This window comes from Uloborus diversus, chromosome 2 (assembly GCF_026930045.1).
Source record: "Uloborus diversus isolate 005 chromosome 2, Udiv.v.3.1, whole genome shotgun sequence".
Lineage (NCBI taxonomy): Eukaryota > Metazoa > Arthropoda > Arachnida > Araneae > Uloboridae > Uloborus > Uloborus diversus.
The window spans coordinates 13,824,713-13,848,495 of NC_072732.1; the positions used below are offsets into that span (position 1 = coordinate 13,824,713).

General features: G+C 33.0%; 1 protein-coding gene across 1 annotated transcript in view; it reads right to left on the reverse strand.

The window, feature by feature from the left end:
- LOC129217740 (regulator of G-protein signaling 7-like) overlaps positions 1-23,783 on the reverse strand; it is a gene marked incomplete in the record, with an annotated part of 284,423 nt that overhangs the window by 155,064 nt on the left and 105,576 nt on the right. Inside the window, 1 exon segment of the mRNA XM_054852079.1 lies at positions 17,718-17,768. Within this exon segment, the coding sequence (XP_054708054.1) occupies positions 17,718-17,768 (51 nt within the window).

The window sequence follows — 23,783 nt, forward strand, 5'->3', positions numbered from 1 at the left end:
AATTTTGTATCTTGTCAACTGACTTGTGCCCATGTTACGGTTCCACGTTGTGATAATTTCGTGATTTACTCGTCCATCTTATGATAATTTTGTTCTTAAAATTGAGATAGAAAAAGAACCACATCGAATTTTCGAAAAATCTCTTCGAGGTGCACACCCTCAGACTACAAACTAACTTTGTGCCAAATTTCATGAAAATCGGCCGAACAGACTAGGCGCTATGCGCGTCACAGAGATCCTGACAGACAGAGATCCGGACAGAGAGACTTTCAGCTTTATTATTGGTAAAGATAAAGACTGGGTATTCCTTTATCTTCAACGTAATGCTGTTCTTTCAAAGATATTAATGTAGTCGTCAATGATACATTTAAGGGGGTCCAGGACACATTTCGATTTTTTTTTATTATATACTTCAGAGTTTTGAAATTTTTTGCACTGATTCTCCATTTATTTAATAAGCAAAATCATAACATAAATATGAAAAAAAGAAAAATTTTTATTTAAATTTAATTAGTTTTTTTTATAAAAAATGGGGTTGCTTTAAATTACTGTAACTCAAAATATTCTTAAACAATTTTCAATTTTTTTTTCAATGAATTACGCACAAATATCTAAGCTTTAATTTTTATTCGGCGATTTTAAAAATATTGATTCAATAAAAAATAAAAAATATTTGAAGAAAAATTTCGAAAAATTCGAAGATACTTTTTTTTTTTAAAATCGTAATTTTTGCAGTAAACGTTTTTTTAAATTCGACGAATAAAATTTAAAGTAAACTGTTTGAAAAAGATATGCTCCAAGTTTCATTACTTTATCTTTATCGGTTCCTGACTTATAAGAGTTTGAATGCAAGAAATCTTGAAAAATTGCATCATGGAGAAAAATGCGTTTAAAGTTTTAAAGTTAAGTACACATTAGTTAGGTGCATGAAACAAAAATAATTATATCTTTCGTTCTATTTAAGATAGAAACAAGATTCAAACCTCCTCTTAAGCAGAAAAACACGGAGTAATTTTTGACACGATAAAAAAAAATTGCAAAATTTGACGATTTTTGTGTCCCGGACCCCCTTAAGACGACAAATTTTTCCTACCCCACACACCACTTCCTCCAAGAAAGCAGCAGTCAAACAAAAGCAGGAAAGATGTATCTTCTTCTATAACAACCTACTCCCCATAGAAACGAGCTGATTTGTGCACCACATAACTTCCTTTTGCACCAATTTAATGACTTTTAACCACCACTTTCAGAAAAACACCGACACCATAACCTTACCTGATTCGGGAGAGTCACTTACTACACTGTTAAAAATTTTCCGGAAAATTTACGGTAATTGTTACTGGCATCCACGTTGCCGGTAACTATTCCCGTAAATTTTCCGGAAAATTTACGGTAATTGTTACTGGCATCCACGTTGCCGGTAACTATTCCCGTAAATTTTCCGGAAAATTTACGGTAATTGTTACTGGCATCCATGTTGCCAGTAACTATTCCCGTAAAAATCAAATGTTACTGTGAAATTTTACGGTTTCCTCGATAGGCCACAGCAACCAATTGGCGCTGGGATCGCTTACTTCTCCGGTATAAATTACCGTAAAAATCAGCTATGCGTTAGTCCGCCATTTTACAGTGACAATTACTAGAAAATCTTCTTGAATTTTTAACAGTGTAAAAACCTTTCAAATATTAACTAGTTTGTCACGAACCGATGCAAAAAAAAGCTTTTTGCAGAGATTACGTTTCCCAACATCGACAATTTTAACGTGATACAAAGGATAACTTTCTAAATGTCTCAAATAGTGCCAAATTGAAAAAAAAAATCAAAAAATAATTTTTCTCGCCAAATTGGCGATATATCATCAAGTTGGTGACAAAACACAACCAAAAGCTTGACAATATATCGCTAATTGTTCGCCAAATTATAAAATCACTTGAGTTTGCATTGAAATTAACACTGTCCCCCCCCCCCCAAAAAAAAAAAAAAGTAGAAGACCTCTTTTGGATTATTCGAATACAACCAAAATAGGAGGTGCACAATTAGATCCCACTAGGAGTCTACATACCGAATTTCAACTTTCTACGACATAACCGTTCTTGAGTTATGCGAGATACGAATATACATTCATACGTACATACATACGCACTTACAGACGTCACGAGAAAACACGTGATAATTCACGCGGTGATCGTCAAAACGAATATTTTGGGCGTCCATGCGTTCTTAGGCATATATGCAAGTGCTGTTGAGTCGAAAAAAAACACTCAACATTTATTTAGGAACTAGCTATACCCGACGCGCGTTGCTACGCCAAGTAAAAAATACATCATTATACTGATTTTCATGACAATCGGTTGAACGGGGCAGAAGTTGCTACTCTGCAGTGCCACCTGGTGGCGAGTGGCTTCAATGAGCATATTATGCACCTTCTCCGTGGAAAAATACATATATATATAGCAATTTTCATAATAATCGGTCCAGGTATCAAGTGAAGCCGTGACTATACTCAAATTTTGTACTCACGCAGTTTGCAAGATCAATCAATCGCTAAAAATATCAAATAGAAAAAGTTTTGAATCCCCCCGTTGCATGAAAAGCCATAAAACAATAAAGAAAGAATTTATTTGTTCAAACTCAAGAAAAATGGCAACAGCTAACTTCTTATCAATGAGATCTTTCACGCGAATTAATTTCTGCAGCCGATCATTTTATTCGTATTTATCCAATGGATTGTGACTTAAATTGGAATAAAAAAGGAACTATCGATCGGACTTTTTCCGAACTGATCTATAAACATTCCCAGTACCAAAAATAACAAACGGTGAAAGTTTCAGCCAAATCTGCCGGGTAGTTTTTGAGTTCATGGATGACATACAGACAAACATTCATTTTTATATATATAGATGAGTAAAATGAAAAATTAGGGAGAAATTTGAGATTTTTTTTTATTTTTATTTTTTTGCGAACACAGTACTTGAGCATGTAAAAAAAACTTAAGAGGGAAATTGAGAGATTACGCAAAATAGACCGAACCTGGAGTTCCAGAACAGCAAAACAAACCGTTTATTAGGAACTAGTGGCACCTTCACGGCTTTGCCCGTGGTAGAAAATTAAAAGATCATTTGGTTCGCCTGTATATTAACTAATAATGGATGATGAATTTCTCACCAATTGGCTATGTTAAATGGCTCGCCCATGTGATGGTTCCACGTTATGATGATTTCGTAATTTACTATTCCACGTTGTGATAATTTGCTCTTAAAAAATCTCTTAAAATTGATATGGAAAAAGTACAAAATCGAATTTTCAAAAAATCGCTTCGAGGTGCACACCCCCATGCTACAAACTAACTTTGTACCAAATTTCATGAAAATCGGCCGAACGGTCTAGGTGCTATGCGCGTCACAGAGATCCAGACAGACTTTCAGGCTTTATTATTAGTAGAGATTTTTCGATGGTTTAAACTTAGCCCCAAGATGGCGGACACATTGCTACTTATTCTACGATTCAGGGATTTAGTTTAGACGACATTTTCCACACCGTACTATATTTCTTTTAGACCTCCGTTCCCAACCTTTTTTAAAGTAATATTTAAAAAAAAATTATTTATTTTTTTGCATGCGACAATTCATTACAGCTAGTTATAGTATGCACGTATGGTGATTTTGGAGTTTTTAAACCAAAACAAGGTATTGAAAGAAATGTAACTGGTTTTCCGTAAAACCCCTCCTCTCATCTACTTTTATGAAGGTTCCCTCCCAAAGCGTTAACCCCTTCAGACCTGGTGTCGGGTATACCGGACATACACTTTATACAGCTGCTAATCATTAAATAATCGATTTAATTAGTTGATTTTTTTTGTAGTTGACTCTTTGCATTCTACTTATTATAATCTGTGAAATAATTTTTACTTTCTTCTATATCTAATATATAGAAGAAAGTATTGGATTCGTGCAAATTTTCGAATTTCGAATTTTGACGGATTCGAACGTTTTGAGGTGTGCTGAGTCCATTTCGACTATTTTTGGAAAATGTCTGTCTGTCTGTGTGTGTGTGTATGTGTGTGTGTGTGTATGTGTGTGTGTCACGTCTGTGTGTGACCAGTTTTTTGTGGCCGCTCTACAGCAAAAACTACCGCATGAAATCGAACGAAATTTGGTACACATATGTACCCCTATGTGAACTTGTGCCAATTGGTTTTTGGCGCGAATCCCTCCAAGGGAGGTCGAGCAATGAGACGTTTTTTGAGTTACGCGTGCTTGCTATTCCTCAGGAAGTAACTGGCGGAATCAAACAAAATTTGGTCCATATGTTGCCATTAACAGGAACAGGTGCTGATTCAATTTTGGTGTCAATAACTCAAACGGGGGTTGAGCTATAGAACGTTTTTTGTCGTCAATTGTGACTGCTGTATCTCAAGAAATAATGAACGGAATGAAAGAAAAATTTATCGGCAAGTAGCCCTTAGTGGGTATAAGAGCTTATTTTATTTTGGTGTCAACAGCTAAAAAGGGGGTAGCGCAATCGCCCGTTCTTTTTTTCCATTGTGAGTACCCTATCTCAAGAAGTAATGCTACGTTCTGGTTGAAATTTGGAATATATGTGAATCCATACGTAAACAGGCTTTGGTTCAATTTTGACGCCAATCGCTCCAAGAGGTGTTGATTTTTTTTTCTTTTTCGAATAAAAATAGCTTTATTAATGCAACAATAAGAAAGATAAATCGTAATAGATTGTCGTCTGCGTATTTCTCGTGATTTTAATTGTATGGAAATGATCGGAAATATTATCTCAATGATTTAAAGTTTTTAACTGTTGCCATCTTATGTTTGTTAATAAATAAAATATTTGTAATTAATTTAAGCAAGGCTTTTAAAATAACTTTCATTTTTCGCTTTTTGCTTTGCTTTTGCAATAATTCAGACATTGGAATGGTCGTCAAGTTTTTTCATGTGAAATTTTGTTTTTGTTGGGAATATTGCTTCCTCATCAAGCATGTTGAGGGATCAGAAAAAAATATATATATACAAGAAAGTTTCGTAATGGCCACAACATACTAGTTCGTTTTGGGATTGACAACACTGACATATATGGATTGAGAGATAGAGAGTGGCTCATTTTTCCAACCATGGATTTTCATCTGAAAAGCGAGGTTTTTTTCCTGATTTTTTTAAAAATATATAATCTTTAATGAATCGTTTAAAACGCTGATATTATGTTTTAGAATTGCTTGTAGAACATTTTATAATGAAGTTTGTTCGGTATTTTATCGTTTTTGTATATGAAATATTGATTTCTAAAATATAAGTCCGGAATATTAGACGTGCCATAACTCTTTTCATTTTTCTCCTACAAATTCAAAATTTTGTTTATAAGATACCCTTTACCATAGTACACCGTGTACAAAATATCAACATTTTTGGTCCAATATTTCATAATTCCGACTGAAGGGGTTAAAGGTTCGAATGGCCTTGCCTAGTTATAAGAGAATATACTTTTGATTGCTAGCACTCTAATCCAAACAACGCCTATGCTCTTTAGTTAAAGCTTTTAATTTATGAAACAGAAAGCAATTTGGATAAAATCTTCATCTTAGCACTTTGCATTTAATCTCAATTAAATTTAAAACAGACGCTTTTACCCAAACTGAATTAAATCTGTTTTTGTGAAGGTTTAGAGAAAAGTGAAGTACTTTCTTCCGCGAAAAAAAAAACATCCCCTTAACTTGATTAAAATCAAAACGTTTTCATAGATAGGTAAAACAGATAGGTAAACAGATAGGTAGATAAATATATAGATAAGTAGATAGATAAATAGATAAATAGGTAGACAGATAAGTGGATAAATATATAGATAGGTATAAAGATTAATAGATAGATAAATAGATAAATAGATAGGCATAGAGATGTGTTGATAGATAAAGAGATCGTTATGCAGATATATAGATAGATAGCTATATATGGGAAGGTAGATCGATGGATAGGTAGGTAGGTAAACATATAGGTAGATAAATATATAGATAAGTAGATAGATAAATAGATAGATAGATAGGTAGATAGATAAACGAATAGAAAGACAACTATATAGATAAATAGATACATAGATAGGTAGGTAGATAAATGGATAGATAGACAGGCAGATAGGTTGATAAATGGATAGATAGATAAATATATAGGAAGATAGATAGGGAGATAGACAGATAGATGTATCACAAAACAGATAAGTAATAGATACGTAGATAGACAAATATGTAGACATATAGATATACTGATAGATATGTAGATAGATAGGTACATTTATAGAAAGATATATAGATAAATCACCACCTATCTGTTTTCTTTTTCATTTTTTCTCAAACACGACTCATTTTTTCGATACAGCGTTTTTTAAAGAAGGAGGACCTGAGCTTATGATAGCTCACTAGTTTTTAGGAGAGTAATCCCGAATCTGAATCTGCTAGTTTGAATATGTGAAACAAAAGCATTAGATTAATCTTTTGATGAAACGCAAAATATCGGGATTAAAACTTTTTTTTAAGAAAAATTGCAACAGATAATGCTTCGAGAATGCATTGGAAATGATTATATAAAGTTTAAAAAATGACAAATCTTTGGAATGATAAAAGTTCCATTCAGAAAAGATGTCTCAAAATTGGAGCAGGAAGAAAGAAATAACCAAAGTAGGACAGTAAATAAATATACTTGGGATAGGAAAATTTTGAAAATATTGAAAGATATAAAGAGTTACATTTTCAGAGAAAGAATGCTTCATAATAAGTTTATGGTAGACCGACCAGTGAATGAACACTTAAGCACAATTTCATTTTTAAAACATCCTAGTAATTTTAAATACTGTACTATTCAGATCATGATAGTTAAAACATTTTAATTGATCTATGTAAATATATGAAAAAAATTTCGGGAATATAAATGAGAAAGATACCGCTTCCGACTCTTTTAGGTGTTTAAAGAAAAAAATGGTACAATGACCCAGTGAATGAACACCTCGAACCAGTAAATGAACACAAATCGGTCCATTGAATGAACATGATAAATTTTGTTTTAAAAAGAAAATTAGTTTCTTTGAAATCTATTTATGTATCTACCTATCTATATCTATCATCATATCTATCAGTATTTCTATATGTCTACATATTTGTCTATCTACGTATCTATTACTTATCTGTTTTGTGATACATCTATCTGTCTATCTCCCTATCTATCTTCCTATATATTTATCTATCTATCCATTTATCAACCTATCTGCCTGTCTATCTATACACGTATTTATCTATGTACATATATCTATCTGTACTTCTATCTGCATATATGTCTATCTACAAATCTATCTTTCTACCAGTCTATCTATTTACCTATTTATATATCTACTTAACCTATCCATCTATCTTTCTACCTATCTACCTGTCTATCTGTCCATTTATCTACCTACCTATCTATCTATATATCTATATAGCTGTCTTTCTATCCATTTATCTATCAACCTATCTTTCTATTCGTTTATGTATCTACCTATCTATCTATCTATTTATCTATCTACTTATCTATATATTTATCTACCTATATGTTTACCTACCTACCTATCCATCGATCTATCTACCTATCTATCTTTCTATCTCTACCTGTCTATCTCCTTATCTATCTATCGATCTACCTTCCCATATATAGCTATCTATCTATATATCTGCATAACGATCTCTTTATTTATCAACACATCTCTATGCCTATCTATTTATCTATTTACCTATCTATTAATCTTTATACCTATCTATATATTTATCTACTTATCTGTCTACCTATCTATCTATTTATCTATCTACTTATCTGTCTACCTATCTATCTATTTATCTATCTACTTATTTATATATTTATCAACCTATATGTTTACCTACCTACCTATCCATCGATCTATCTACCTATCTATCTTTCTCTCTATCTCTACCTGTCTATCTCCTTATCTATCTATCGGTCGATCTACCTTCCCATATATAGCTATGTATCTATATATCTGCATAACTATCTCTTTATTTATCAACACATCTCTATCACTATCTATTTACCTATCTATTAATCTTCATACCTATCTATATATTTATCTACTTATCTGTCTATCTGTATATCTATCTATTTATCTATCTATATCTCTATCTCTCTAGACAGATAAGTTGGTAGATAGATAGATAGAGATAGATCTACACAGACAGAGAGAGATAGATATACAGAGATAGAGAGATAGATTCATAAGTAGATAGATAGATCGATAGGTAGATAGATAGTTTGGTAAGTAGGTTGATAGATAAATAGAGGGATATATAATAGACAGGTAGGTAGGTAAGTAGATTGATCAGTAGATAGTTATACAGGTAGATATGTATATAGACTTAGAGTTAGATAGGTAGATAGATAGACATACAGGTAGATGGATAGATAAATAGAGAGATATAGATATAGATAGATAAATAGATAGAAATGGATAGATTGGTAGATAGAGACAAAAATAGGTAAAGTAAGATAGAAAGGAAGTTAGAAAAACAGATAGATACATAGATTAAAATATAGGTACATAGGTAGATCGATAGACAGATAGGGATTATAGATAGGTATATAGATAGGTAGATCGATAGATATATAGATATACAGGTAGATAGATAGATAAATGGAGAGATAGAAATGTAGATAGATAGATAAATGGAGAGATAGAAATGTAGATAGATAGATAAATGGAGAGATAGAAATGTAGATAGATAAATAGAGATAGATATGTAGATCGGTAGATAGGAAGAAAAAGATAGGTCGCTAGAAAGATATATAGATAGAGAGATATAGATAGATAGATAATTAAATAAATACGTAATGTAATGTAATATGATATAAAAGAATTAAAGAAATCAGAAAAGAAAAATAGTAATATGCTAAAAGGTGTATTGCTTGTAAAGAAAAAAATATATAAAATGAAATATATAAATAAAGACCAAACTGTCTGCATTACGAAAAAGTACAGAAATAAAAATATCTCAAAGAAACTTAAAATTTCTTTTAAACTCCAAATAAATTTTGTCAGTGTTCATTCAATGGATTTTAGTAATTTTTCGTACCCCGTGACTAAACACTCCTTTACCTGAAAAACTACGCATTCTGCAGTAACTGAAACAACTTAAATCCATAGCCTAAATATGTATACATAGTTTATCTTTTGCAGAATTAAAAAATAAAATAAATAAATACAATTAATATTTATCAAAATAGTTGCATACACGAAACCAGCCTTATAATTTTGGCAGTGAAAAAGATTGATGCACAATCGTAAACATTTTATATTTTTTTTTTCAGAAAAAAAAAACGTGATCTAAGTAACCAATCGGGTGTCAGATAGATTAGAATATCAATAAAGAAAGCTATTGTAGTCAAATTATCTAGAAAAAATCTTTGGAAGCTTATTTTTTAAAAATATTACGAGTTTGTTCATTCACTGGGTAGTGTTCAGCCACTGGTCCATCTACCCTATCTTATTTAAAAAGCAAAACGAAGATACTTATATTAAAAGGATTTTTATTATTTTTGAAGGTTTTTCTCAAGAAAATTTTGACTTTCCACAAGTTAAATATTCATTTACAAGTTTCCAAGTACTTACAAAAAGTAATTTGGAAAAACTGTACAGCGAAAGACCGTTTTTACTTCCTTTTACAAAAAAGGAAGTATTCGCGAAAAAATTTTCACTCGAAAATCGGCCTTAATTTCCATTTTGCTCACCCCCAAATGAATGTTGAGGTTTCTTTTCTACCACGTTTCCCGAGTTAATGACAACGAGTTTTCCCGTGACGTCTGTATGTACGTATGTATGTGTGTATGTGTGTCGCATAAATCAAGAACGGTATGTCCTAGAAAGTTGAAATTTCGTACGTAGACTGCTAGTGGGGTCTAGTTGTGCACCTCTCCTTTTGGTTGCGTTCGGGTGTTTCTAAAGAGGTCTTTTGCTCCTTTTTGGGGGGGAAATCATTGTTAATTTCGATGCAAACTCAAGTGGTGTTATAATTTGGCGGATACTTGGCGATATATCGCCAGTCTATTGGTCGCCAAGTTTTGTCGCCAACTTCGCGACAAATTTGGCGTTTTTTTGAGCAATCACGATTGCTTATTGCTTTCATTTGACTGTTTTTGATGTCCTATCATTTTTCCCACCGCCACCCTCCACAGCATCACCGTCGACCGGGTCCTCACGATGCTGCACCTCTAGCGAAAACCGTCTCCAGGTTTCGTCAATATCCTACACTTACACGCATACATACACGCACCTACACACATATACATATATACACCTACACACATATACATATATACACCTACACACATATACATATATACACCTACACACATACACAAGCACACACACAAACACACACACACTAACATACATACAACTACCCACACACTCATGCCTGCACACAGACACAAACACATATGCCTACACACAACTACCCACACACACACACAACTACCCACACACTCATGCCTGCACACAGACACAAACACACATGCCTACACACACACACATACCCTCCACACACAAACACACACGCTTACATATACACACACACTCGTGATTGCGAAAAACATAATTTGAATTCAAAATGACAAAATTCAAATTAATTTTTTGTATTTTTTTTTTAATCTAGTTTCAATGGGGCAATTGTTGGTGACATTTAGAGAGTTAACTCTTGAACCACATTAAAATTGCCAATAATGGATAAATAACACTAAATTGGTGTAAAAGTCATGTGATCAGATCACATGACTTTTACACCAATTTTGATCACTGATGTGAGAAGTCACATCAGCTCGTTGCTTGATAGGTTCAAAAAGAAGTTCATGAATTACGCATGATTTTACGAAGGAAAAAAAGCACAAATGTTGCCAGTATTTAACAATATTGTAATTCTGGTTGAGTTTTCTTGTTTGCAGTATTCTAGCGTGGGAAGGCAAATGGCATTATCTGCGGAAATATTTTTTTGAGATAGTTGAAAAAACGCGTTTTGGATTCCATGCTAACAAGAGTGAAATGTTGAATTTTTAAGCTTTTTTAGTGCTTTATTTTCAGTGGATAGCTTATCAGCAAACTTCTTTTTCTTTACTAATAATAAAGCTGAATGTCCCTCTGTCTGGCAGGATCTCTGTGACGCGCATAGCGCCTAGACCGTTCGGCCGATTTTCATGAAATTTGGCACAAAGTTAGTTTGTACCATGGGGGTGTGCACCTTGAAGCGATTTTTCGAAAATTCGATGTGGTTCTTTTTCCAATCCAATTTTAAGAACAAAAATATGTTACATGGACGAGTAAATTACGAAATTATCATAATGTGGAGCCGTAACATGGGCACAAGCCAATTGGCGAGAAAATTCACCATACATTATTTGTAAATAAACAGGCGAACCAAAAGACCTTTTAATTTTCTATTACGGGCAAAGCCGTGCGGGTACCACTAATGTGTAATAAAGCTAGAGTACAATTTATGACAAAAATGCATAATTTGCAGGTACTGCCCTTTACATTTCTCACAGCTTTATTCTAAAATAAGCTTATAATTATAAGCTAGCTGCGTTGCCCGGTCTACTTTGAAAATAAAAATTGTGTCAAGTGGCGTACATTCAACAATTAGGCTTAAATAAAAGAAAAAAAAAAAACATCACGCAAAATTTCCCTTCCAAACAATGACAACAAATATTAAAATACTTTTAAGAAACCAAAATGAGAAAGATAGATTTAAAAAGCGTAACCATGGAAACACAAAGTAAAATAAGTTTGAGGAATGAAAATGAGAAAGATGGAAAGAAACAATGGATTTAAAAAGCCTAACCGTGGAAACGCAAAATAAAATGGTTATAACTATTTGAATAGAGAACAGATTTTTAAACTTCACTTAATTCGCTTGTAACTTTTTAACCGACTTCAAAAAGGAGGCGGTTATCAATTCATACCGTATGTATGTTTTTTTTTTTTGTTTGTCCACTCATAGCGTCTCACCTAGTGAACCGATTTTGATGATTCTTTTTTTAATGGATAGGGAATGGCTCAACTTAGGTCCCATTACTTTGTTTGACCATATTTGTTCTTTAGAAAAAAAGTTATGGGCAAAAAACAGTAAATTTTATGCAATTTCCCTATTAAATGATTTTGTAGCGAAGTTCGCACTTTTCATCCGTGGATAACGGTGGCTCAGTGGTAGAATTCTCGCCTCCCACACGAGCGACCTGGGTTCAAATCCCGACTAGGACAAAGTGAATTTTACTAAAATTTCGTTTCTACTGTTTCCCGTATTTTCTCGAATCTTCTATTAATTTCTGTATCTTTCCAAGTCTGGAAAGTTCCAGCACTTTCTCAAGTTGTATATAAGGAGATGTAACGTTCATTCGTGGTTTTGAATAAAGATCTCGAGTTAAGACTAACGAGTATTCGCTTCATTTGGCTTTCACATTGTCTTCGCTATCCTCATCTACGCGACAATAGGAAACTCATTGTTATAAAAGTTTGGTGCCATATAACAGTAACATTAATAGTAATTGTAATGATAATTTTGAATGAAGGCTTCTCTGAAGCAAGCATCAAATTTCTTCAAGGGATATTTCGATAATGGGGAATCTGGCGCTGTCGTCTCATTTTTGGCGTAAATAATTTTATTTTAGTAACCCTGCTGATTTATAGTAACAGTATGTGAATTATCAAACTCTTCCTTTCTTCAGTGCTATTGCTCCATAGTAGGGGTAAACCTAACCTGGAAGCGAGGTGATGCAGTGATTAGGATCTGCTTAGCCTTCACAATGCTACCATTAGGTTTGACTCAAACTCTGTAGTATTTTTATCGTTATCATCTATGCCGATAACAGATGATCGGGGCTAAGTAAGAAAATACAGGATTGCATCATGAGCAACTTAGATGCTGTGGAATGTAAATTAGTTAGGAAAAACGTAATACTTAAATGGTTATAATTAAATTAACTACGCATGATTTCCAGAGAGGAACGAAGATAAGTTTTTAGTGTCAATCGCTTAAAGTTTAACTCGTGTCAATAGTTTTTTTTTAGTATGGAGCATTTTTAAGAAAAAAATGTGAAGTTTCGTGATGGTAACTTCTTATTATTTCTGAAATACCTACATTTACACTAAAAAGAATAAAATAAAAAAATTTTGAAAAAAAATAGAACCGACTTCAAAATTGCTCTAAAAAGTGAAAAATAATTTTATTCTTTAAACACCATCGATAATGCTTTTAAACATAATTTTTGAAGTTGGCGCAAAAACGATAGATAAAATCATTCACAGCCATAACTCAAATAAAACTATAAATTTAACCAGGACCAGTTTCTTCACTGTCACATACATTATGCATTGATGACAGCATATTTGAATAGCGGTATAAATGTTTCGTTCGTAACTTTGGATGCTTTTCTGAAAAAAAATATGAACGAAGCATGATTACACTGGATTTTACGTTTTGTTTTTGCGCCAACTTCAAAAATTATGTTTAAAAGCATTATCGATGGTGTTTAAAGAATAAAATTATTTTTCACTTTTTAGAGCAATTTTGAAGTCGGTTCTATTTTTTTTCAAAATTTTTTTTTTCTAATTCAGATAGCGTGTTAAACTTGCGACCTTAGGTTGACTTAGATCTAGAATTAAAAAAAAAAAACTGCTCAGCTCTCTCCAATGGTGTCAAAAAGAAAACTGTGGGACCATTTCTTCGCTTTGTATTGATATATTTAATGAAGAAAGTATTGCCTAAATTCCAGCTAAGCTTAAAAAAAATTGGAGCTATAAACGCGGATAACTCCCGTCGTAATTAAGTTAGAACATCGATACAAACTGCGTAGAACTCGGGAAATTTTACCTTTTCCAACGATATACACTATATGACCAAAAGTATTGGGACACTTTCAAAAATTAACATTTTTAAGGATTTCTCAAGAAATAAAAGAACAATTGCTTTGTAACTTTTGTCACATAACAGGTATGCTCCAGCTGTCAATTTCCAATAAAAACTACATCACCTTTGCGTTTCGGGGGTCAGTAACAAATTGAGGAAAACAGAAATGTTTTTTACTCATCAGTCAATGTGAATAGCTCAGAATAATCTGTAAATTTCAGAAATTATTTAGCTTACTATGTACAATCATTTTTCATACTTTTGAGAAGGTTCGGGGGTCAGTAACAAATTGAGGAAAACAAAAAAGTTTTTTACTCATCATTCATTGTAAATAGCTCAGAATAAGCTGTAAATTTCAGAAATTAGCTAGCTTACTATGTACAATCATTTTTCATATTTTTGAGAAGGTAGCACTGATATTCACGAAAATATAAGCATTACTTTCAAAATTACAAATTTTATTTAAAGGTTTTTGGCCCTTAACAAGAAAAGTTTTTCATCAAAGCTTATGAAACTTTCAGAAAACTTGACACCATACAAGAGAAGCGTAATGCTAAAATTTGAAATTAAAATGTTTAAAATTAAAAAAATATATGGACATTTAAAGAATTAATTTATCACTGCGCATGCGCGAAAGATAGCAATTTATAACTTTCATCATCTAACATCCAACTAGATTCCTCAACTCATAAACAAATTTCAGTTCAATATCTCATAAATTTAGAAAGTTATCCGCAAACTAATGAGCCGAATTTGAATAACGCTTAGATAGGCTACGCATCGCGAGGAATCGTTCGCAAATAAGCTGTTTTTATCAAGAATCACATTGAACGATTGCAAGCAAATGTTACAAACTTGTGAATGACCCCTCACGGTTCGTCGCCTGCCTAAGAATGGGGTCTTTTCCAAAATTTTAAAAGTATTTTTTTCTGAAAGAGCATGCTAAAAAACATAGGATCTGACTATTTCTTACATAATTTGTTTAAGTTTAATATTCTTAAAAAGTATTTAAATAGGTGCGCTTTCATTGTTTACGCTTCTGCCGATGACATCACAAATGATGAAATGCCATTCAGTGTTGCCACTCACAGAGCTAAATATTTAATTCGCATCTTTACTCACGTGTATTGGCAACGATACGGTTGATAGCAAGCGTAGAGCGCAATTTTAATTCGCATCTTGATTAGCATAACGTGGAATCGCGGTAGAAATATGTGCATCATTTGTGACGTCATCAAGACCACGTCTGGTTTGAAAAATCGGACATTTTAGAAAATTAATTAAAAAATAACTGTTGGAAAAATTAAAGTATTTTCTGAGTCCATGTTGACTTATGACTTATTCTATCAATATCAGTGACTAAAAATAGTAAACTGAAGGAAACAAAGCCAAAATTGAAATTCGGCTCATTAGATCGCTGATAACTTTTTGAATTTTTAAGATATTGAACTGGAATTGTTTTATGAGTTGAAGAAGTTAGTTCGGCTTTAGATTATGAAAGTTTGAAATTGCTATCGTTCGCGCATACGCAGAGAAAACTTAATTGCTTTAAATGTCCGTATTTTATCAAATTTTAAACATTTTAATTTCAAACTTCAGTATTACGCTTCTCTTGTATGCTGTCAAGTTCTCTGAAAGTTTCGTAAGCTTTGGTAAAAAACTTTGTGTGTTATGAGCCAAAAACCCTGAAAAAAAATTGTAGTTTTGAAAGAAATGCTCATTTTTTCGTGAATATCAGTGATACCTTTGTAAAAGTATGAAAAACGATTGTACATAGTAAGCTAACTAATTTCTGAACTTGACAGCTTATTCTCAGCAATTTACGATGAATGATGACAAAAATAAATAAATAAATAAATAAATAAATAAATAATTTGAATTTCGTCATCTTAAATTCAAATTATGTTTTTCTCAATCACGAGTGTGTGTGTGTATGTACGGCTGTGTGTATGTGTGTAGGGGGTATGTGTATGTGTGTGTAGGCATGTGTGTTTGCGTCTGTGTGCAGGTATGAGTGTGTGGGTAGTTGTGTGTATGAGTGTTTGGGTGGGGGGGGGAGGAAATGTGTATGTGTGTGAAGGCATATGTGTTTGTGTCTGTGTGCAGGCATGAGTGTGTAGGTAGTTGTGTGTTGGTGTGTTTGTATGTGTAGGTGTTTGTATGTATGCATGCGTGTGTATGTATTTGAGTGTGTGTGAGTTTGTGTGTGTGTTTGTGAATGTGTGTGCAGGTGTATGTATTTGTGTGTGTGTGTTTGTGTATGTGTGTGCAGGTGTATGTATTTGTGTGTGCAGGTGTATGTATTTGTGTGTGCACGTGTGTGTATGTGTGTAGTTGTGTATGTATGCGCGTGTGTGTAGCATATGGATGCAACCTGGAAACGGTTTTCGCTAGAGGAGCAGCATCGTGAGGAGCAGGTCGACGGTGAGGCTGCAGAGGGTGCTGGCGGGAAAATAAAATGATAGCACATCAAAACAGTCAAGTGAGAACAATAAGCAATCGGGATTGCTCAAAAAAAAAAAAAATTGTTTTCCTCAATTGGTTACTGACCCCCGAAACGCAAGGGTGATATAATTTTTCTTGCAAAATGACAGCTGGAGCATACTTTTTATGTGACAAATTTTCAAAGCAATTAGTCTCTCATTTCTTGAGAAATCTTTGAAAATGGGAATTTTTGAAAGTGTCCCAATACGTTTGGTCATATAGCGAATAATATTAGTATGTGCAAGTCATTTTTCATCCCCATAATTCGGGAATTTATGTGAAAATTTGGCCTAAATTGCAATAAAAAAGAACTACTCAACGTTTTTTACTTCCTTTTACAAAAAATTAAGTATTGTATTCGCGAAAAAATTTTATCTCAAAAATCGGTCTTAATTTCTATTTTGCTCGCCCCCGAATGAATGTTGGTTTTTTTTTTCGACTCGACCCCACGTGGATATATGCCAAGGAACGTACTGACATCCGAAATACCCATTTTGACGATCCCCGAGATAATTACAACGAGTTTTCTCGTGACGTCTGTATGTACGTATGTATGTACGTATGTGTGTGTGTGTATGTATCTCGCATAACTCAAAAACGGAATGTCCTAGAAAGTACGTGGACTCCTATTGGGGTCTCGTTGTGCACCTTCCCTTTTTGTTGCTTTCGGATGTTCCTAAGGAGGTCTTTTGCCCCTTTTTGAAGGGAAATCATTGTTAATATCGATGTAAACTCAAGTGGTGTTATAATTTGGCGGACACTTGGCGATACATCGCCATTCTTTTGGTCGCCAAGTTTTGTCGCCAACTTGGCGACAAACTTGGCGATTTTTTTTAATTTAAATCTGATTTCGATTTGGCCATTGTTGGTGATATTTAGAGAGTAAACTATTGAATCACATTAAAATTGCCAATAATGGGGAAATGACATTAAATTGGAGTAAAAAGAAGTCATGTGATGCACACATCAGCTCGTTTTTTTTTCGAACTGGGCTACAAACTTTCTGGTGCTGAAAGAAAGGTACTGTGAAAATTTCAGCGAAATCGGCCGGGTAGTTCTCGAGTTTTGCGCGTTTACACACACAGACGCTTTTTGGAAACTTCATTTTATACTATGTAGAGATGTCAACTGCTAGCGCAGTATCAATTACCAACGAATTTATTTCAGCTACTAAAATTTTAAAGCACATAAATGGTTTTCTATGTAATATTATTTCGTTTCGGACATTCACATATTGTGCGTCCGAATAAATGCTCTTTTAATATAAAAACCTCTAACTTAATAAACTTTAAATCATCTTACTTTGGTCTTCAACATCGAGATTCTTCATCATCCAAGTTATTAAGTCGGAACCTAAAACAGAAATCAAAACAGACATTAGATTTAATTCATCAATCACATTGATTCAAATTGTTAAATTTAAAGTCTCTTCGAATGGGGTGGTTTCCTTCAGTCAAAAGTACTACTTTTAGTCATTGAAATAGATAGAATGAGCAAAACAAATAACATGGGCCCAGAAAATACTTTCATTTTCCCAACAGTTTTTTTTAATTAATTTTTTTAAATGTCCGATTTTTCAAACAAGGCGTAGTCTTTATGACGTCACAAACGATGCACTTTGCCGCATCTTTCTACTACGTTTCCACGTTATGATAACCAAGCAGCGAATTAAAATTCCGCTCTATGCTTGCTATCAACCGTATCGTTGCCAATGCACGTGAGTAAAGATGCGAATTAAATATTTAGCTCTGTGAGTGGCAACACAGAATGGCATTTCATCATTTGTGATGTCATCGCCAAGAAATGCAAACAATAAAAGCGCGCCGATTTAAGTATTTTTTTTTAAAAATATTAAACTTAAATAAATTATTTTAAAAATGGTCAGATCCTATGTTTTTAAGCATGCTCTTTCAAAAAAAAATACTTTTGAAATTTTTGAAACGACCCCCATTATGCAAAACAGGAAAATTGGCGTTCACAGTGTAAATGTTGTTACGGATAGCTCCTTGAAACTTATTCTACAGTTCAGATTCTAAAGAATCTTCTATGTCCATGGAAAAAGTAGACCAAAAGTTAAAAAACAGGTTTGCCCGTCTGCTTGGCACCAACTTGTTCTTGTCTTAGCCAAACATTTAATTGACGCCGCCATATTTCGCAAGTCTTTGTTTACATCTAGATTATCTTTTCCCGGAACGTAGCATAGAAGTAAAAGAACTCAGCAGTTCCAATTTTTGCAGGTTTAAAATTGTTCGTAAGTCTGTTCATTTGGTCACAATTTTACACAAGTAACAACATTACAACCATCAGTTAAACAAAACTAACATTTATTAACATAAAACAATTAGAATTATAACCATAGGAATGGTTCATGCTGGTATTTTAGGGCCAGCGGCTCCCTTCCTAAATACACATCAATCAATCTAAAATCCTAAAGCAATCTGAATCTGAACTGAGATTCTTTCAATTTAAACTAAGGTTTGCCATAAAACTGGCGAGATATTTAATCGCCAAACGAAACTAAAAGATAGATATAACAAGAAGCATATAATTTGGTTTTGGATGAATAATTGTTACGCGATTAATGCAGTGGGAAATGCTTTAATAGCATTCGTTTGAAAATACCACTCAAAAGAAAAAAGTACCAAATTAATTTCATTTCAGCGGAATCTTATAGTTGCATCGATTTAAATTCCAAAGTTTTCCTTTCAGAAATATTGGCAAATCTCAGTCCACTTTTCTCAGTTTTTGTTTTTCTTGAACTTTATAATGCAGAGTCTTTAAGACTTATATTGTAAACATTTCTTTCAAAATGCATCAAATAAGAAAATTTAGAATCAAAATCGGCTCAAACCATGATTTCTCAAAAGTATTTTTATCTTTCTATCACATACTTCTTTGTCGATACTATCAAGCCACAAAGAGATTGGGAACGAATTCCTCTCGATCATGTAAATAACTGCTGCCAAAAATCGGTTTTATAGCAACACCAACAAAACTCATTCTTCTACTAAATGAAGCGCGATAAACACTCACGGGTAACATCAGCTGCATTATTATAATACCTACATTTCTTAAGAATCTCGAATTTTCAATCGTACAGGACACAAAAGTGAGATACCACGTGGATTTGGTTGAAATTTGAAAGGAAAATGAACAAAAAACAAAACAAAAAAAGTCCGATTTACTTCAAAACGAGTTTCGTTTTCGTTTCCAAAATTTTAAAAGTATTTTTTTCTGAAAGAACATGCTTAAAAACATAGGATCTGACCATTAAAAAAATTGACCAAGTTTAATATTTAAAAAAAAAATCAATTAAATCGGTGCACTTTCATTGTTTACGCTTTTGCCCAATGACGTCACAAATGATGAAATGCCATTCTGTGTTGCCATTCACAGAGCAAAATATTTTATTCGCATCTTTACTCACGTGTATTGGCAACGATACGGTTGATAGCAAGCATAGAGCGGAATTTTAATTCGCTTCTTGATTATCATAACGTGTAAACGCGGTACAAAGATGCGCCAAAGAGCATCATTTGTGACGTCATCAAGACCACGCCTTGTTTGAAAAATTGGACAGTTTAAAAAAAATAAAAAATAGCTATTGAATGAAAGAATTTTCTGGGTCCATGTTATTTTATTTTTTCATTCTATCAATTTCAGTGACTAAAAGTACTACTTTTGACTGAAGGAAACAACCCCATTCAAATTATTGTTGTTATGAATTCTTTTATAAAGTATTTTCGTATTTCTGTACAATTTCTGTGCGTTTTGGCAACAACGAGTAATTAACTGTATTTTTTCTGTGTGTTCATAATGGCGTCTTAGTAAAAATATTGTGTTTTTACCCCACCTTTTTCGTATCCGGTTGAATCAGCATGATTTACGACCTTCGTCATGCCACGTTTATTTCAAATATTTTCTGTAAATAATGGCAATTTTGCAAGTTTTACACGAAACGTTATTCAGATGAAAATTCCTTTTTGAAAATGAAGTGTGCAGATCGTTGAATGTTTTGACCTCCCCCCCCCCCTGTTTTTTTTTCTATTGTTCAAGATAGTTTTGATACTGAACACTACAAATTAACTTTGTATTTTCTTTCAAACTTCTTTTTTTAACGTCAATTTTTCTTTTAATTAAACATAAAAATTTCTAAACTAATAAGTCGTATTTAATTATTTATTTTCAACTAATTGTCGACGCCATATATGACTTCCAAAGATACTTAAACAGTCAAAGTATGAATCAAAATTTTACCAATAATACGAATGAATCCTGAAAAAAAAGTCGGCTGCTCTGATAACGATGATTTATAAACGTAATAAAGCAACGCAGCCATAAGGACTTTATCAAAAAATGGAGCACATTGCAGTTCCAGCCATAATGGGGAAGGTAAAAAGCGACCTCTATGTGATAACTCGCTAAACTAATGAAGCGGCGTGGGAATGAAATATAGCTGGAATTATCTGGGGTGAAAAAGAAAGAATAGGCAGCGGTTTTTATCAATGAGGGAAAAAATTACTGTGGATCTTAGGTCTCTGACTCTTTTTCAACTGAATTCTAGCCACTGAGTCTTATTAATGACTTCAGTTTTAGTGTATCAACAGTTCCAGTTCATTCAGTTTTAGTGTTTAAAAGCTACATTATCAATCAAAGCGACCTATCCACAAAATATAGGAGAGTTTTGAAAAAATAAAGATAAAAAGAAAATGTTTTTCAAGTAAGTAAATATGGCATACCTCGCATATAAAAATCCTACACGAACATGTACTTAATAGTCATTCAGGGTAAGTTAAATCCATAAATTCTCTATTTTTGACTTCCCCTACTCATACTTTAACAGTATTAATGCATCTAACGATATGGAATGGGCGTAAAATTTCTTGATGTATCGTATAGGCACTAAATATTAAGAAATAACAACTTGCTTACCTGTAAGTTAGAATTTTGAACCATTGTGACCTATGCATATATTAAAATAAGACGTTTGTTTTTGTGTGTTTGTAGTGCGCTTCGCGGGAGAATGGTAAGACCAATGAAGATGAAATATGGTGTAGAGGAGAAATGTTTGCTGACGGTGTGTGCCAGCGAGCTCGATTTTTGATAAGTCAATTAGATAAAAAATTATTTAATATTATTTATGATTTTTTGCAAATTTTAGTGTCTTTTGCCCTACAGACCCCGGACTAATTGAGTCACGGAATTTTTTTTTTTATTCGAGTGTAAAAAAATTTTATTTCTTGGGTTTTTTTTTTTTTTCTAAACTCATCCTGCAAAAAGTACAAAAGCCTTTTTTCGAAACTTCAAGTTTTTTTAAGTGAAAACATTTCACCATCTTCAGGAATTTTTTTCTTAAAATATGCAATTGTTTATTATTTTTTTTGCAATTTTTTAAATGTTTTCTGAACTTTTTTCTCCTTGAACGATATGTTGATTTTTTTTCAACATATAGAATTTCATTTTTTTTTCTCCCCACTCCAGAAGTTTTGTCATATAATATTTTATTTTTAAATATTTGTGCACATTTCAATTCAATAAAAGCAGTGATTTTTTTTTCTTTTCATTTTTGACCTTTCTTTTCTCACATACTACGGGCAACACAGGCAGGAAGTTTTTTCATCTTTTAATTAAATACCTAAAACGCACGGGTTTTGCATGATTTTGTTTTCCTATAAAACAGGATTGGTGGTTAGGTTAAGTAAATAGAGATAGATAAATGTAGGGATATATTTAGGCAGATGGATAGATGCAGAAAGAAACAGACATAGATTGATAAATACCGCTGACCAAATTTATTTAAGCAGCCGCTATCACGGCATAAAAAGGCGAAGAGCGTCAAAAGCATACTGCGCATTTAGCCGCTTGTAAAACTAAGTATTTTACTTCCGTAGAAACCGTTGTCCCTTTAAAAGCACTTTCTGCTTTATTCATGAAAACTCAGAGGAGGGGGGTGAAGAGAGTTGTAAATGAAACAAATGTTTTTACTACTTAAAAATTCTTTATTTGCGATTGTATATTTTCTTTGCATTTTATCTCTATTAAAATCAAATTTTGCAGAATGACATGAATTTGTTCATTAGACTAGAGTAATTTATTTTCATTTTTTTTCTTCCTGCATTTTATGCTTAATTTTATTGTGATGATTTAAAACTGCAATAAAAATTCCTCTTCACTCTTTATCTAGGTTTAGGAGTGAAAATAATCTTTACTAATAGTCCAGTCAATAGGTAGAAAAAAACGGGCTTGCCTTACAAAAAATGGGGTCAAAGATTTTATTTTTTAAATTTGTGTATACTAGTGCCAATATGAAAAAACCAAGTTATCCAACACGAAAGACCTCGGGAGAAGTTTTGGGGGCCGAAAACCCCCCAAAAATTGTGACTTTTTGTAATATTTTCAAAATATCTCAAAAATGGTTAAAATTACAAAAAAACTTCCAATGCAAATGTTAAAGAGGATTAAATTTCCTTCAACTTTTGTCATTACAACATTTTTGTAGCATGAAAAGTAAGCGAGTTACAGCTTCTTGAAAGTCACACTTTTTCTGAACCCCCTCAGCGAAGTGCGTGAAAGCGCATCGGATAACGGAGGAAAAAAGGAGAAACGCCGGCAGTCTGACCTTGGAAATCATTTATCTTTCACAACCGAGGGTAAATGCCTCCGTTCCCTTTAACTTAAACAAAACACCCCCATTCCAACCCCCCTTTTTTTCTCCAAATGAGATGAAGCGACTCAATAGCTACTTATGTTGGTCACTTCAGCGTTTGAGCCAGATATGTTTTATCAATTTGTGTGTTCTGTATTACAATTTTTTCCCTAGAACTGAATACGCCTGACCAAGGTGTTTTATTATTATTATTATTATTATTATTATTATTATTATTATTATTATTATTTGCAAAATCAGTTTGCGTGAATGCGAAATAAAGATTGTGAAGGAAAAGGGAATATAAAATCTTCAAAGATGCAGCGCAAAACGGCAAAATGAAGAACATCAGCGTTTCTTTTTGAAGTTCTTAAAAGAAGTGACAATTCACACTGCCTGTCAAAAATGCTATATCAATGAGCAATCAATCTCTTCCCTTGAAGTAATGGTTGAACCTAACATGTCAACTAAATTCCTCAAGAAAGATTTCTGACAAATTACAACAACAAGAATCGTCTTATTCAACTTCTTGAGACATATTTCGAAGAGTGTGAGATTGAAGTCAGGCAGACTCAAGATGATGCCGACTTACTTACTGCTCTTTCAAAGGCAAAATAAATTGAAAAGTTTGTTATAGTGGGCTAGAGGATATAGATCTGTTGGTGCGGATGACCTGGAACTTTAAACCGTCCTTTTAAAACCTGGAAGAGGGAGTACTTGTG